Raw genomic sequence first — 16416 nt, 5'->3', positions numbered from 1 at the left:
AACAACCAGTATCAATAACAAATTACGAAAAAAAAAATCGTTGGGTTGTAACTCATTACGAATCTGCAATTAAAATAAGCCGATTTTACTACATCCCGCATAGACCACTATTTGTTTAAATTCGATACTGTAACAAATATGCACATTGCCCAATTGTATTATATTTCAAAATGTACAGTCACGCACTAATTGTACTCATCTGATCACGAATCGATATTAAATCGAATACCAATTGATCGATGATCGATACCGCACGGCTGATTCGATGTTTACGAAAATGGTACATCTCAATTATTTGAATGTTTTTTATTCAAATGCTAATCGCATCGTTGTGTATTCGTGGTAATCGTATTGTGTAACTTTTTTCGATTATGTTCTTCTGTGCAGAAACTCGATTAACATTCTCGATTCGCGTTTTTTAATGTATTTTTAATTGCAGTTACTGATAGCCTTTAGTGTTGATAAAAGATAAAATAATAAGTTACCTCTTATGAAATATCGATTCGAATTCCCCTTGATTAATTAGTGACGTTATTTATTTTGAAATCGATTTAATCTTTCAGCTTGCCTGCAAGCTTTTTTGTGTATTTTGAAACACTAAAATTTCATGATGCATTTTTAAACACAATCATCGGATCTCTTCATAACAATAGTTTACTGAACTGGGAACCTACTGGGAACCTGGGTGCATAGGCCCTAAGAAGTACATATCTTTCATTCCACTCTACATCACCTAAATATTTTTCAAACAAAAGCCAATTAACTACCTGAAGAGAACCTTGGGGCGCATCATCAGGCATGCTCAGCTACCATCCAATTAATCTACTCAATAGATAAGTAAACAAGCCGTGATATTAAACAAATAAAAACATTATTATAATTAATATTTGAATTAGTTCCAAGCAATTAACTGATCAAATAATTATATTGACTTGTGGTTTAATCTACGAGGGAACTACTTACTTTAATCTACTTAAAGGAATGATTGATGAGTTTCTTCTTAATTAAATTAATTAAAAAAAAACGGAGGTGTCATTGCGTGAATTGGTTTTGTGTGTTCATCTATGTTTATTATTTAATTCTCTAATAGATTTTTTCATTATAACTCCTGGTTGCTTTAGTGGTATGTCTGATTGCTTATGAGCTTATATGAAAAGCAAATACAATACGGAAAGTGAAACAAACAATGATTACATGATTTCCATATAAAACCGCAAACCGCAAACATATTTGTTCAGACAAGAAAACGACTCCTGCAATTGTCAATCTCATAACACATGTTGCAGTATAAACACAGACAATAAGTAATTTCTTAACAGTATATATTAAGTGTTACTTAATACTGTATTTCCACGGTACAGACAAGTGGAACGAGGGCGATCTGGCTAGTTGATCCCACAAATTAACATCCGTTATAAGCGACAATAATTGTTGGATATATCGTGAGTTAACACTTTTCTACTTGACTGTCCTCTTTGCTGTGGATTATCTTGAGAAGAGTTGACCTAGTGACATACTATCATTAAAGGTCGTGAGATGAAAATAAGTTAGAATAGAATTATTATATTGAATTAATAATTAGCATTTTACAGATAATCCAAATAACTAAGGCTTTAGTTCACCAACAACACAAACAACTGTTTACTTTGAAACTTGAACATGAAAATTCATAGTAAACAGATGTTTAAAAAAAACGACGTTTTTAATGTCTTGTCGTGAAACTGAGCCCAAAATTAACTAACTAAAACCTACTAACCGACACATTAGTGGTTGCTACAGAAAAAAAACGGATACATTCCTTGATTCCACAAAATGCTAATTGTATAAAAAACAAAGCAAAGCGAACTTCCGAGATTCTTCATGAATTATTCAAAGGTAATGTGATTTGTGAACAGATAATAGAGTAAATCGCCGGATGGAGTAGATGGTATGGTACATGTGATAACGTTAATACTTTGACGGGTTTTCTGGTGGAAACATTTTACACGCTTAGTAAATCATTAAATACTTCGTAAATCTACTAGAAAACTTTTCCGCTTTTCAGATTTCTTGATTTTTAAAACTGTGGGTTTAATAATTATTATAAAACTTTCGAGCCTCTAAATTAAGAACGGAGGTTACTTACAATGTATGAAAAATTATCATTAAATTCAATCAACGATGATTTGAGCGCATGTCCTTTTATGCACATGCCAAGGTTTCAAACAATGATTTACAATACAATTCTCTTAACTCAACTGCTAAATCGAGTGACCACTCTGTGCCACACATTATTCTAATCTATGTCCAGAGATTGTATCAGACGGTGCAGTATGAAACAATGAATGTATTTCTTTGTTTGGCATTATGTAAGGCAGACTAATTGTGTGTGTAGCTGCCTAGAGCCTTGTAGGCATCATTACGATCATGTAGATAAACCTTATGGACTCGTGTGAAATTGCTCATGTTTCTTTAATGGGGTATGTATTTGTGAATGATTTGACTTCTGAAGGGCATATCATCAGTCTGATTTCTATCAATGAGAGGGGTTCAGATATCCTTTAGATAAAGTGAAAGGAACTGAGGCGGTTTATCTGTAGGAGTCGAAAGGATATGAAAAGAATAAGCTCTCCTCTTCAAAAACTGGGCAACAATTTGGATGTTTCTACCTTGGAACCTCTAAAAATACAAGAAGAACCAGACAGCCGAAATATTTCAACATCATAAAACAATACCTCTTGAAAATGTATGAACATAAGGCATTTATCGAATGACGTAGCTATTGTTATTTCCCGGTTAGCTTCCTCGATATCTATGACTTCCTCGTAGTCTCTCATCGCGGCTGTGACTAATCAAAGAAAAGACTACCTAATGGTTAAGCAGCTAATGATACCTGTGAGACCTGCTATAGAAAGGGGAATGTATGATTTCAAACATTCGTAGCGAATAACTTCTGCAAAGACAACACCGAAATTCTCGAGAATAAAGTAAAAGATGAACAAAATACAAATCTATTTTTGAAAGGCGTCCTGTTCCATACCGGGGTTATGGTGACATGGTCTCCCCACAAAATCTCTTCCTTCCTGATGATCTTTGACTCTAGGCAGCATTAATATCTTGCCTCAACAAGAATTTTGTAGGGCTTTTTGGCTGGTTGTCATCTACTTTTCCTTTTCCATACGATATGATAGCCCTTGAGGAGACACAGTAGCGTCCAAAAATGGCCTGCACATGAATATGACGTCACTGTTGTAAATAGTCCCACTCACACTAGTCCTCTTTCCTGTCAGGGTGGAGGGCGACGCGAGTGCGAGGAGGCGGCAGGGTGCGCGTGCGGCGGCCAGCGCGCTCCGCCCGTGCCTCCCGCGCCGCCGACGCATCACCCCTTGCACGCGCTCGAACAAATGCCGCCGCCCTTACTCAGGTATTACTATAAAGCTTTATTTTAAAGTAACAGTAAAGTGGTAAATTGATGAATCGTGAAGGTACTGATGTGGTCGAGAATAATATGTTACACAAATATCATCAGAGAGTTAACAGTAGTATGACAGTTCGATAGTCCACATTCACAAATTTGTCAATTGAATGCAATATCTCTTTAGTAGATTCTCTCTCACATTTTAGGACCAGCCAGTTCAGTTGCATGTTGTAACATCCAACCATTTTATAATAATCCAAATTGAAAAAGAGAAACCTTACCGTCAAAATTCCATTATTATAAAGTCACATAACCACAAGCCAGAACAATACTCTGTACCCGCAAATAACCGAACATTTCCAAACAATAACCCGTCTGGAAATATCCAGGAAATTCTGATTCATCGAAAACCCTACCACCAAAACCACAATTAATTTTATAAACCTTATTCTGAACTCATATGGTACATTTTTCCTTAACAGCACAAAGGTCGATGACTTTAAGAAATTGTACATTCAAAAAGGCGACTAGATTTTGTGCGTGACTGTACTTAATTTTCGCATTAGCTTTTATGTCTATGCGTCACGTCGGTCAAGGACGGAGATAGTAATGGTAATTAAGTGTTATATTTTTTAGGAACAACTGTAGAAATTAGCCATTGCATAAAGTGCTTACGAAGAATGTCCTCATTTCAATATGTAGGTATTTTATTATATTAGTCTTCTGCCTTCTTCTGAGGTCTTAGCTCGAAAGCGGGAAGATAGCAGTCTAAATTATGCTTACTCTCCTATTGGGGTTTAAGCAAAAAAAAACAAATATGTAGTTATTTGTAAGGAGATATATCAGGACGATCGGAATGCCTAGGAAAACATAATTATCTCTAATATTATTCACATGGCATTGTGCCATGGAAAGTTGTTCCTACATTATAATATAGTGATTATTACAAACTTGTGCATGCAGTCAGTTAAGCTGGTGCACTCACTACTCACCTATTTAAGGATATAAATACCTAAACCCGTTTTATTGAACTTTAGAAGTGGTCAGCAATTTTGCGTCACTATGAGGAAATGGCAGTTTTTTGTGGTATCAGTAAAAGATACATTGAACCATGTATGCTCTTTACATAGATTTCTTATTCCTTTGTAAGAAGGTGAATGAAATAACAAAAGTGCAAGGGCATTCTAGATACCTACCAGCCAGGCTTCTTTTATACCAGTGCATCAGCCGTCAAAAAGGTCTTAATTAGGTAACATAACTCGAAATACGAAATACTGAAAGTTATGAAAATGAAGCGTAAGGGATTGTTCACACCAAACGTATTGTCCGCCGCTGACTGTGAGTATACTCACTGTCTGCCCCAGTGTGAACGTCGACTCAATCTGCAGTACGCGTACTCACCAAGCCGACAATAGGCTATACGTACAATAGGCGTACGATGCGCTACATGTGTGAACAAAAGAATAGGCTCTTGTAGGTTCACACTAGATGCGTACGCTGAGCGGCTGACTATTCTACACATAAAAGGGCTCAGTATTTGAAGTTGATCGTAGTATTTTATAAACGATAAAACTAGCGTAATTTATTTTTTTTCAAATCAGACGTTTTACTGATATTTCAATTAAATGATGCGCATTCAGATAGTTGCCATTTGCGAAGCTCTAGAGGAAGACGAAAATAATAAAAAGAAGAGATTGTGGGTATATCCCTTAAATTTGAAGAGATGTTTTCTTGGTCAATTTCATACCTTATATTTCGAATATAGACTTTATCCAAATAAGTTCAAGAAATATTTTCGTATGACAGTAAAACATTCGATGAGTTACTATCTTTAATACGTTTAAGTTTTTATAAAAGGGACACTAATTATCGACGTGCTGTACCGAGGCGCGGCGGTGCGTACGCGGCGGAGCGGCGCTATTCGGCAACTGCGTCCGCGTAGCCAATCCGCGTCCGCCGTGCATAGTCGCGTAGTAAAATAATCGGCCACTGAGAGTCAGCTACAACAGACGACGTAACAGCGTATAGTCAGTTCGGTGTGAACGACAATTTCAATATATATGGAAAAGCAACAAACTGCGTAACGCGCGCTCACAGTCAGCGGCCGACAATACGTTTGGTCTGAACGATGCCTAAAGCTTAGTTTTGATTGCTCAATTTGAAAAACTTATGTTTGTCGTTGAAACTTTTGAATGAAACCTAATAAGTTCAGTGCTCACTAGAGAGAAATACAGTTCAAACATTTGCTAAGCTGTCTATGACTAAAGTTATTTTTAATGATATTCTTTTGTTATCCGCAGATCGAATCCCCTGTATACAGAAGAAGAAGAGCAAGAGGTAGTAATAATCGTGGACTCACTGGACGAGGTGCCCGAGGTTGAAGCCGTGGAGCCTCCTCGGACGCCTCGCCGGGCACCCTCCACGTCCTCAGGTCAGTTCATAGTCACAAACAAATTGGAATTAGCTTAGCAAGGGGACATGGTTGCTCAGGTAATTGGGTTGAGGTCAGATAGGCAGTGGCTCCATATAAAATATAGCTACTGCCGTTGAGACTGGAAGCCAACTCCAACATAGTTGGGAAAAGGTTAGGCCTATGAAAATGAAATTGATATTGCCTTTCAGTCTGACCAGATCCAGATGACCTAGACTTTCTATACGACTAAGTACCTGCATCTACGTCATGAAATGATATCCTTGAGGAAGCCCTGGCAGGATCTCTGAGAAGAATTTCTGTCTTTTGATATGATAATGACCTTCTATTGATGTTCTAGAAAGTCCCATACAAATCCATGATTATGTTGGTGTCCCAGGCTACGGCAGCGGCGGAGGCAGCCACGGACGGGTGTCCCCCAACTTACCAAAGAGCGAGCAGTTCGAGCCGCCAGCCCGCCGGCTGTCTGACTCGGACAAGAACGATGGATCTCACAACACTTCGGACTCCGATAGTCCGGTCTGCACGCTTAGCAGGAGTTTGAAGGAAGATATCAGGTCCTGTTTGGGAGTTTGCAGGTGAGCGAAAGATTTTACGTCTTTGAATAACTTTAAAAGATCAAAAGAACAGCTAGAAGCCTGATAGATCTGAAGACATTGATATAGGCTCGTTCAATTTCGGTTTGTTAAGCAACATGAACATTTTTGATAACATCTTAAATCCAACCTAAATACCCCCTGATCCTAAGCTAAACTTGCAGTTATACAATATACTTCAACGAAAGTAAAATAGCTCAACAGTACTGCCTCAAACAGACTATATTTGCGACTATATTCTCTCCCGTCGTATACGACAGCTAATGAAATGTATCAAGCAGATTGGCAGTTGCTTCCACTTTTACATTGCTACTTAGATCGGACGTTGAACCCATCGGGATAATAGTAGGATGGAAACGATAACGATCAGTCGATCATAAATTCACTGTCTCTCACGATCTTCATTGTAAGGGTCATACAAGAAAACCTAAAATGCTTACTACTTACTACTATTAGTAAGTACTTTACTACAGTTACTATAATTTTCTGTGTAAGTTAGAAAATATTTGAGGTTTGGGGATAGAAGCTAAACGTGTTAGCTTTAAGAGCAACTTAGCTGAACAGTGGACGATTTCAAGCTACTTTTATATTTACGACAACTCTTATATTAAACTTTCCCTAACCAGATGGGAGAAAGACGTGAACGATGTAGTGGAGGCAGCCGTAAGGGGTGCTGGGGGCATCAGTGCAGCCCGAGCGAGGCTACACGCGGCCCTGCTAGCTTTACATGAGCCTCTCCCACGGCTGCCAAACAGGGGCCCCTCGCTGCCTTACTGCGGCCCTGGCGTGAGGCCTGGAGACGTCACAATGATGCCTAAGAATACTGAGATGTCGTTACTGGTAAGTGAAATTATATTGTTCTAGTTATTCTTCAGCTGTGTTCTTTTTCCCAGTTCCCAGGATATTATTTAGGGTCGTTTTGGGTGATATTGTTTGATACATTACCTAACTATTCAGTTCGGATTGGCTGGATAGTAAAATCGTAGATTGTTAGATACTGTAGTTCGAGTATGGTAGTTACCCTCAATCAATTCAAGACTACATTTTTGCAATGAAGTGGAGCAAGGAAATTATTTTCGCTAAGTACGTCATCGTTAGAATAAACCAGCAGATTATTGTTGCCAAATTGTAAACATAACGTAAGGGACTCCATTCATACTACAATAACTTTACTGTTTAGTCCGAATTATTCACAAAGACTTGCATAACTTTAAGAATACAATTAGTGTCTTCAATTGGCAAACACCAACGTGGGCAGTCATGTACCTACTCAAAACCTCGTTAGTGAAACAGCAAGAGGTCTATGTAAATATCATCATAAAAATATATTTAATTTCAAAACAATTCAACATACAAGATGTGTTGATTGTACTGACGAATTGTGATTTTTCTGACGTTACTTGTAATTATTTCAATGATTTACAAACACTTGCTTGGAGATGCTTGTCAATCAAATTAGAAGCTTGACCATATATAGCTAGTTATGTGTTGTTTTACAATTCTAATAGTCAAGGAGTCTTCATCATCTTTTGTGATTGACAACCGTACTTACTTCTGACTCTAGATGAAAACGAAAACCTTTTTCAGTCATCTAAACGGCGCTGGAAAGGGCATCTTATACGTATATTGTCTTTGTATGTTTCGGCCACTACTGAGTGCTCTCTCGCTTACATATGTAGGGCCAATGTGCATTTGTAATTATGTTTACATCATCATGGCTTACTAGCTGTCCTGAGATAACGTTGATAGTTATCCTAATAGTGTATAAAATTTGTCTTGAATGGCATTAAAGTTATCGGCACGGATGTTGAGCCCTGACCTTCACCTGCGCAGAAGCGATTTATTGGTTTATTGCCTTACGTGTACAGTGCGCAAAGCGATCCGCACTCTTCCGCCGAGAGCTCAATATCCGTGCCGGTAACTATTTTTTTTTTTTATTAGCCTGTGCTGTCCCACTGCTGGGCAAAGGCCTCCCCCAAAGCCTTCCACTTTTCTTTATCCCTCGCTGCTTGAGGCCAGTCCGAGAGGAAGCTGTCCAAGTCTTCCCTCCAGCGTTTCCTTGGTCTCCCTCTCGGTCGCCTTCCATCCTCCGGGATCCACTTTGTGGAACTTTGTGGAACTATACCACAGTTTAAAAAACAATTGGTAATACGCCCAAACGCGTTGCATGCATGCATTGATGTACGAGGCAGAGTGCAGAAACTGGAGGAATATTGATCAGCGATGCAGCTGAATACCAAGCGCAGGCGTCGCCAACTCGGTCATTGCTATGTACTGACGTGATCATCATGTGTATTAGTTGTATTGGTTAGTGCAGACGGGGTTAGTTACTCGTCCTATTTGCAATAAACTTAATAATGTATCATAAAGAGTCAATATATCTGCCACATATTTACCAATGCCAGGTGTCGGTATGATTTTCTAAAATGTAAATTATCCTTTGGCTAAGCAACAGCAATACGGGTCGATAGTTCAGGAGGTTAAGCAATGCTTGGGCGCGGTTCGTCCGCAGATAGAACCAGCAATTAAGGGTCTTATAGCTATTAAGACAACAATCAAAGGGCATCCAAAAATGTAATAAATGAATAACTTAATCGTAAAAACTAACGATTTCCTTAAGACATAAATGATGTACAAAATCTGTTAAGGAAACTGATATCGGAAACACTTATGTAGCTAAATATAATATGCTGTGGTTTTGCGCACTAGAAATGTGTAGTACCAACAGAAATAAATGAAATCTTTTTTTGTAAATAACTCCGTTAGAACCCAACTTTAACCTGGAATTAATTAAACAACAATAGGCCATAATACAATTAATTAACTGTGAACTAGTTGAATCGACTAATTACTATGCATGGCATGCTTTGAACTGCTGAACTCTTTTCAATAAATGATGTGCTTTTGAATTAGCCTTCATACAGTGTGAAAAGGGAACTCTAGGAAAACTCTTTTGGAAAATATTTTTCATCAATATTTACGGCGTGGCGTTGCGGCGTCGCACGTTTTTGCGATAGAACACAACGTTGCAATTGCAAAGCAGTGAAGTGGCTTCTCTCCTAATTCGTTCCGAAAGGAGATTTTCTACCGAAACGCACTTTAAAAAATCGGAATCGTTTTAAAACCACGTATAAAAAATAAATGCATAACTTATGCAAGCACTTGTGCATATTTTTCATGTTATTATTATCTAATCATGTATCGTTACGAAAAATGTTAATGTTTAGTTTTAAAAATGTATGTTAAGTTCACTATCATTTACAACAGTTGCATATATTGTGAAACCAAATGTTTATTCATATTAAATTTGATAATTTTAGCACAAGCAGCCTTGATATTTTACTGGCATATTTGTAAACGCTTGTAACATCTTGAATACTAATACAAGTATTACATTTTCGATCTTTATCAATGAGTTATGTACAATATTGTAACTTGCAAAAAAAACGTTCGTTTATTTTTTTTATTTATTCAGCCAGTCATTATTACCTATCATTTTACTTGTAACCCGTCTTCTTTTATTTTTGCAAATAAATGTCGAATATGCTGACTAATAGCATTCATCATCTCGACTGACCTGCATTAATCAACTCGATACAATCACTTATCCAACGCATCTATATTTTTTACAGTTAACTCAAGAACAAATCCAGAAAAACGACAATAAATCAACGTCCATTTATTTCAATTGAAGAATGTTTAACTATTTTAGCGCCATTTATAATCGAGTTACTAAGCAATCGAGTCCAAAGAATCGATGACCGATTATCAGAGCTGCGATCACTATCACGAACTGTGGCATTCAAACAGGTTCTACATATTCTTACAACATATCTTTCGGAATAGGCAGCGTCCGAAATGCTTTGCATATTTTCTTAGTAAAATTACTCAATTACTTATTTCACTTAGGGATCGATACGGAGTTTAGAGTCACACACTGCAAACTTTTAGTCAGGCGACAGTTTGTTCGGGCTCATAAATCAGTATCGAAATGAATGGTAGTATACACATATACACGAGGCACATAACAACGATGAGGTATTTTGGCAGATATCAGACCGACTCAAAACCTCAATTGGTTTCACGAACTTTATATATTCCTAACCATCAGGACAACTGTCGGCCGACTTTTTAGTCTATGATGTGCGATTACGCTTAGTCAATTAGCCGATGGCACAACTCTACGAAAAAGGAACTTTGTCCCTTTGTATGTCAGTCACCACTATGGGCCTACCCTACCTAGCTTCTGCCCGCGGCATTAACTACCTATATGGCAGTCGAAAGATTAATGAAGCAACGAAGTTAACGGAAGGAATGCTGGCTAATTATTTTCGTTTTATGAGAAAGATTTTACAAGGAGAGGTTTTCTATGTTATTTCACGAAGATAAATTAAAGCACGATTTATTACATTCCATGTGTATTCTTTTGGGAAGAAATTGATTATTCTGGAACACCCCAACAAATCAGTTGACTTTTGATGACTCATCTAAGCAAGTGTATGTAATTTCGATTGTATTGGCGAAACTTGTCGTGATGGCTATTATCAAAGTTTATGGACTACTGAGCTACTGCTAATGTTATTTATTGCTCTCGAGTGTCCATAATTGATGATTGAGTGTTCATCCATTATTTAAATAACCGTAAAATTGGTTACATTTGCAGTGACGGAGGATCGCAGCGAGTGCTACTAGTTGCTCAATTCTCGCCACCAACTTTATTTCCACTACATTTGCGAGTGAACGTATATAGTTCAAGATCGCTGTGGCAACACTGGCTCGTATTTTGCATATAACACGACCAACTTACCTCTACAACTCATTTAAACCTTATCACAAAGAATTAAAATTCATATTTACATGACCAACTACTTTCATCTCGAATTTCGTGGTGTCGATTCGCAAAATTATATTTTTGGCTTCTTGAATCTTAATTATATGGTGTTAGTGTGCATAATTGATTGTGATTGATTATTTTCGCCACCGTTGGTAATAGTTGTTGTTTTTTTTTATTATTTCGTTTCTTTAACACGTTATAGTGCGCGCATGATCGGTTGCTATCTGCAAAAAAGGCTGGCAACGAACTTTAGATATTTTCTGCATTGTGAGTTTCATCAACAGTTTGTTTTGGTCTAATGTACTACTAGTATTTTTTTCATGAAGAAGAAGAAGAAGATCTCTATATCTTTCTTTCAAATAGTTTTATATATTTGATTAAACAAGCCTTGATCCGACTGAAAGCTAAAGAATGCACAATCTCAATTAGCAAAATCTCTATTACTTACTCATTTGACATATTACTCGAGATAAAAATCGATATTGTTATTGGCATACGATTGACGATTGTCGATATAAATCGCATAGTAGACGTCAGAAATGTTTCGTGACATTATTGTATCGATAAAGTTTAATCGATTGTAATGATTGATGTTTCAGTTTAGCAATACGTTTTGTTATTATTGAGAGATATTGTCGGCGATGTATGTAGGACAAGCGTTTACGTTGTCCCAGTTTGTATGTATTGTAAATCTTATCTCAGTTATGTTTTTACATTAGCTACGAGTAATTTGCTCATATATTTTTACTCTTGTGTATTGTAGCCGAAGAAAGAGTTGGCAATTCATTTTCTACACCCGTTCTAATAGCTATAGATTATTTTCAAGAAAATATCTCCAAGGTAAATAACCATAGTAATTTCATTTTAGAATTGCTAAAGATTTAACTCAAACTTCCTGCAATTTGCATTTTAAATGTTGCAAGCTACAAATCGATTCCAATTATTTGATACACCTGAAATTCAGTATTACTACAACCCAATATTATGAAGGTTGGTTATAGTCTAGAGTTATTTTATTTGCAACTAGCTGTTTTTCCGCAGTTTCACTCACGGTATGGGGAAACTACACTTCGCACCGGAAAAAATATAGCCCACATTACTCGGAAAAATCTTCTTTATTATATTCGTATAGAAGTACAGATTTCCGATTATGTAAGTCATTGGCTTTAAGTACTCGCGTATATTAAAAAAAAATAAAACAAAGTACACAAAATAAATAATCTGAATAAAATATTATTTTGACTCCTCAATTCAACAATCATGTAATAATTCACTAATGCATGATTATTTCACATAGTTGGCTGAGCTCGTGATGGTGGCCCAAAACAGGCTTGGCAGACACCAAAAGCTAGTTTCATGGGCTATCAATCTATATTTACAATGAAGCAATTTATTGTATAAGCAACAGTTATGTATGATGTAGTGCTATATTACAAGACTTACATGTAGTTACATAAACATTACCAATTGTATTGTGCAAGTGATCCTGTATGTAATGTAATTGTTTTATGTTGTAGAACTTTCTTTTTGCGGTTTTTTAAGCCATTTTAGCAGTGCCTCGCAATGATTATGATGTCCTCCTAGCCGGATAATCAGCCATGTGGCTGTTCTTAATTTATAAATTATATTAATAAGGAGATTAGCCAACTGCGCAGGACATATTATAGTGTCCAAGCGATTGCGCAAACTCAGGTGCACTCTCTATTCCCTCACTCTCTCATAGCATCTCGGAATATACCTTTAAACATAGGTACCGACTTTATTACGTATTTATAGGATTTTACACTAAAAACATTTTACCCGAAATATATTTCAAACTCAAATAGTTGAAGAGGAAAGGCACTAATTAAAATACCTTGTTATAATTAAAATAATTAGGCATGAGATTGCCTTCTTCAATTTGTTAATTACTTTAATTTAATGTTTAAAACAAAAGAGATAAAAAACCGCAACGGTTATGTAGTTGAAGTAAAAATGTGCGAGGCTATTTTAATTAGGCCCTGTTTCAGAGAGAACCTATGTTTGCTGAAAACCTATCATTGGTCGGCTCAGTCAATTGAAAAGTAAGGTGATCTTCACACTGCCCCGCATCACGCTGCATCTTGCGTGTCGACACACCTACGCGCGTTCCTGCGGGAGTGCAGATCTGCATCATCGTGCGGGTTTTTCACGCACTCACGCGCGTAGGTGCGTTTAGTAGATTCACGCACGGCGGCTTCCATTTTCAAATATACACGTCACGCCCATTCAAAATCACGCGCGACACTGCGGGATTCAGTGTGCCATACCTTGCGTTTCGCCCCGCACCTACGCGCGGGGGTGCGTGTTTCTCCGCATGTATGTGCGTGATCTGCATGAACGCGCGTGGATGCATTTTCAGTGTGTTGGACTATGCGTGTTTTCCATACAAACGGAGATGTTTACAAGCAACGGAAAAAAACGCATCCACGCACTACGCTGCATCATGCGGGGCAGTGTGATAATCGCCTAAAGTAATCACACCAAAATTGTTATGAAAATGTGCTAACTGAAATAGTGTTGGATCACGCGTCTCTATTTTATTTCATTATAGAAAGAAACCCTTTCGCACACCAACCAAAAGTTTTTTAATATACCTTTAATCTGCCAACATTACTTAAATCATAGCAGATGTCCCCCATAATTCCATGATATATTTCGCACAAAAGAATCATGCGCAGCCATACAGTCATATGATCACTGACCCGCGGCTGCCTTGCCGCGGGCGAGGCCGGTTGCAACAGTAAGCCGCTGGGGAAATACATATATTCTGACGTTCAAGATGATATTTGTGGAAGGTGTTATAAATATGAGCTTTTAGCAAAAGTGTAATATATAAGGTACCCTAAGCATAGGCTTTAGCAAATAAGGTTGTGTGGAATATTTTAGATGGATATATGTAGAGGAAGGGGTCGATCAAAAAGACGTTGGATGGATTGTGTGAAAGTCGATCAATAGGTACAACAATTAAACTATTGTAATGTCAGAAATAAATATTTGTATCTTTTATATAAGGTTCAAGTCTGTGAGTGTTTTTGCAAAGATGTCCGCCATAATAAACCAGGTTTTGCAAAACGTATTTATGAGAAGTTCAAAATTGCATAGGTACTCTGGAGGCACGTGGCTTATTTATTTAAATTGATACAAAATGTCAATCGTATCTTATTTGACCGTATATCTACGCAAAAATATTAGCTGTGGTGGTCAATTAAAACAAATTTTACATCAAATGAACATTTTAATTCATTAACATCGATTAAGATGTCGCAACCGATTTAAAATATAATCACCAAATTCAGAAATGTTGACACAAATATGTAAGCAATTACAATTAATTAACCAGTGGAATTGTAATTGAATATTCATAATATATTTGAAATACCAAACTTACTTGCTTATAATTACCTGCATGCTCCGATGCATTAAGGTAAAATCCATTATTTTACATGGGACCTTTCTATCTAATTGCGTTATTTGAAGTAGGTAAGTTCATACTAAGTAACCTAAGTTAATTTGGAGACATTAAGCATCCGTTTTATAATATTACTAAACCTAGGAATTGTGAAGTATTAAAATTGTGAATAACTGACGAAATCTGTAGAGGTTTCACAAACGACCCTGAATACAAAAAAATCATCTCATAGACAATCTATAAAATGGCAACACCAATACACGGTAATTACATTCCAATAATAATAAACATAAACGGACAATTTACGATCAAAATTAATACCAAATTGAAATAGCTGCTTCACTGGCTGCAGAATATAGGTAGCCATTAAACTTATTTGTGGCCATCATTACCAAGAGTTAATGTCCTTAGGTGATTAGGTTTCGAAACATCTTTGTACGAAGGTTCGGAGCAAATTACTAGACAATCGAGGCCTGGAGAACGGATGGATGTGACAAAATGAATGAAGGCTAAGCGTGGAACGATTGGTGATCGGTACTCCGGTACTACAGGGTTGCTAATGATTATAGACAGTGCCTGAGCGTGGCGAAATATTGGGCCTCCGAAATTTAAAGTCCTTTGTCACCGATGCATCAAGGGAAGAATGATCATTGTTGGTTTTTCCAGGGTTACCACTATTAACTATTAATTATTAATTATTTGGCAGAGGGTATTATTTTCCCAGGTTTCTGCTTCTATTGAAGTTGTGCTCATTTCAGTTTAGCTAATTACATATGTCTTTTTGCACGTGTATCTGGGTTGAGGCCTCGTAAAAAACTGATTCTCAGCTGCACCCGTTTAGACTGGGAACCGACTCCAACATACAAAAATGTTAGGTAGATGATATTGTAACATTCACTATAGACAACAGTTTAGTTTAAAATGCGAAGGCATCGCTGACAGCCCTAGATTGAAGTCCAAGATGCACACAATAGGAAAATAATGTACTACTGTGTTGTAATGTTTGTTTGTTCATTGTTAATGCATTATATATCGTATGTAATGATAATGACTCAGTTTAGCAACCAGGCCTTGTGGATGCTCCTATTGCGGTCATTTGTTGTGACAGACCCGCGTATTTATAATTAGGGTTTATGGTAGCTTAATGTTTTGGGTAACCAACTTTTAGATTAGTTAAATCGTTACTTAAATTGAAGGTCTATGTAATTGAACCTGTTTTCAGAGGTTTACGGGTACGTTATTGTAAGCTTTCCTGACCTGTCGTTAACTGCAGATATAATTTACTCTAAACTGCAAAATCCTATATTAGACATATCATGGTTTGGGTAGGACTACGTACTGATTCACGAGAAATAAAGTGAAGAATCCTTCCACCTTTTATGTGTTAAGCTAAGTATAAGTATAATTAGTTCCTGATATCCTCCCATTTTTATCCACGTACACAATTGTGTTTCTAGCCTCGAGCGCTTTGTCTCAGCCCTTCAAGATCATAAGACCGCATCCAAGTAAACCGTGACTTAGATTTGTCTTATAAATTGTTCTCATAATTATCATGTTTCATCTTAACTCGTTTTATAATAATGATGTACGTTGCAATGCAAACGTTATAGTTTATATTTTAATGAGTTTCAAGTCGTAATGGTTTATCAGGCAGTTTGAATCTATGAGGCTTCTTTGCATTAGTATGAATGGGAATAGGTTCTGTCAAATCTTGGAAATATGACTTCT

At 37.0% G+C, this 16416-nt stretch overlaps 1 protein-coding gene across 2 annotated transcripts in view; it reads left to right on the top strand.

Moving 5' to 3' along the window:
* Window positions 1-16416, top strand: part of LOC110379740 (uncharacterized) — a 39680-nt gene that overhangs the window by 14443 nt on the left and 8821 nt on the right. Inside the window, exons 2-5 of one of the 2 annotated variants that reach the window (XM_021339530.3) lie at window positions 3270-3403; window positions 5698-5828; window positions 6208-6406; window positions 7051-7264. In XM_021339530.3, coding sequence (XP_021195205.3) covers window positions 3384-3403; window positions 5698-5828; window positions 6208-6406; window positions 7051-7264 — 564 coding nt within the window. In that variant the 5' untranslated portion in view covers window positions 3270-3383. The remainder of the gene's footprint in view (window positions 1-3269; window positions 3404-5697; window positions 5829-6207; window positions 6407-7050; window positions 7265-16416) is intronic. The other variant, XM_049845114.2, reaches the window with a different exon arrangement.

Source organism: Helicoverpa armigera, chromosome 15 (genome assembly GCF_030705265.1).
Source record: "Helicoverpa armigera isolate CAAS_96S chromosome 15, ASM3070526v1, whole genome shotgun sequence".
Lineage (NCBI taxonomy): Eukaryota > Metazoa > Arthropoda > Insecta > Lepidoptera > Noctuidae > Helicoverpa > Helicoverpa armigera.
This window is presented reverse-complemented; position numbering and strand designations above follow the sequence as displayed.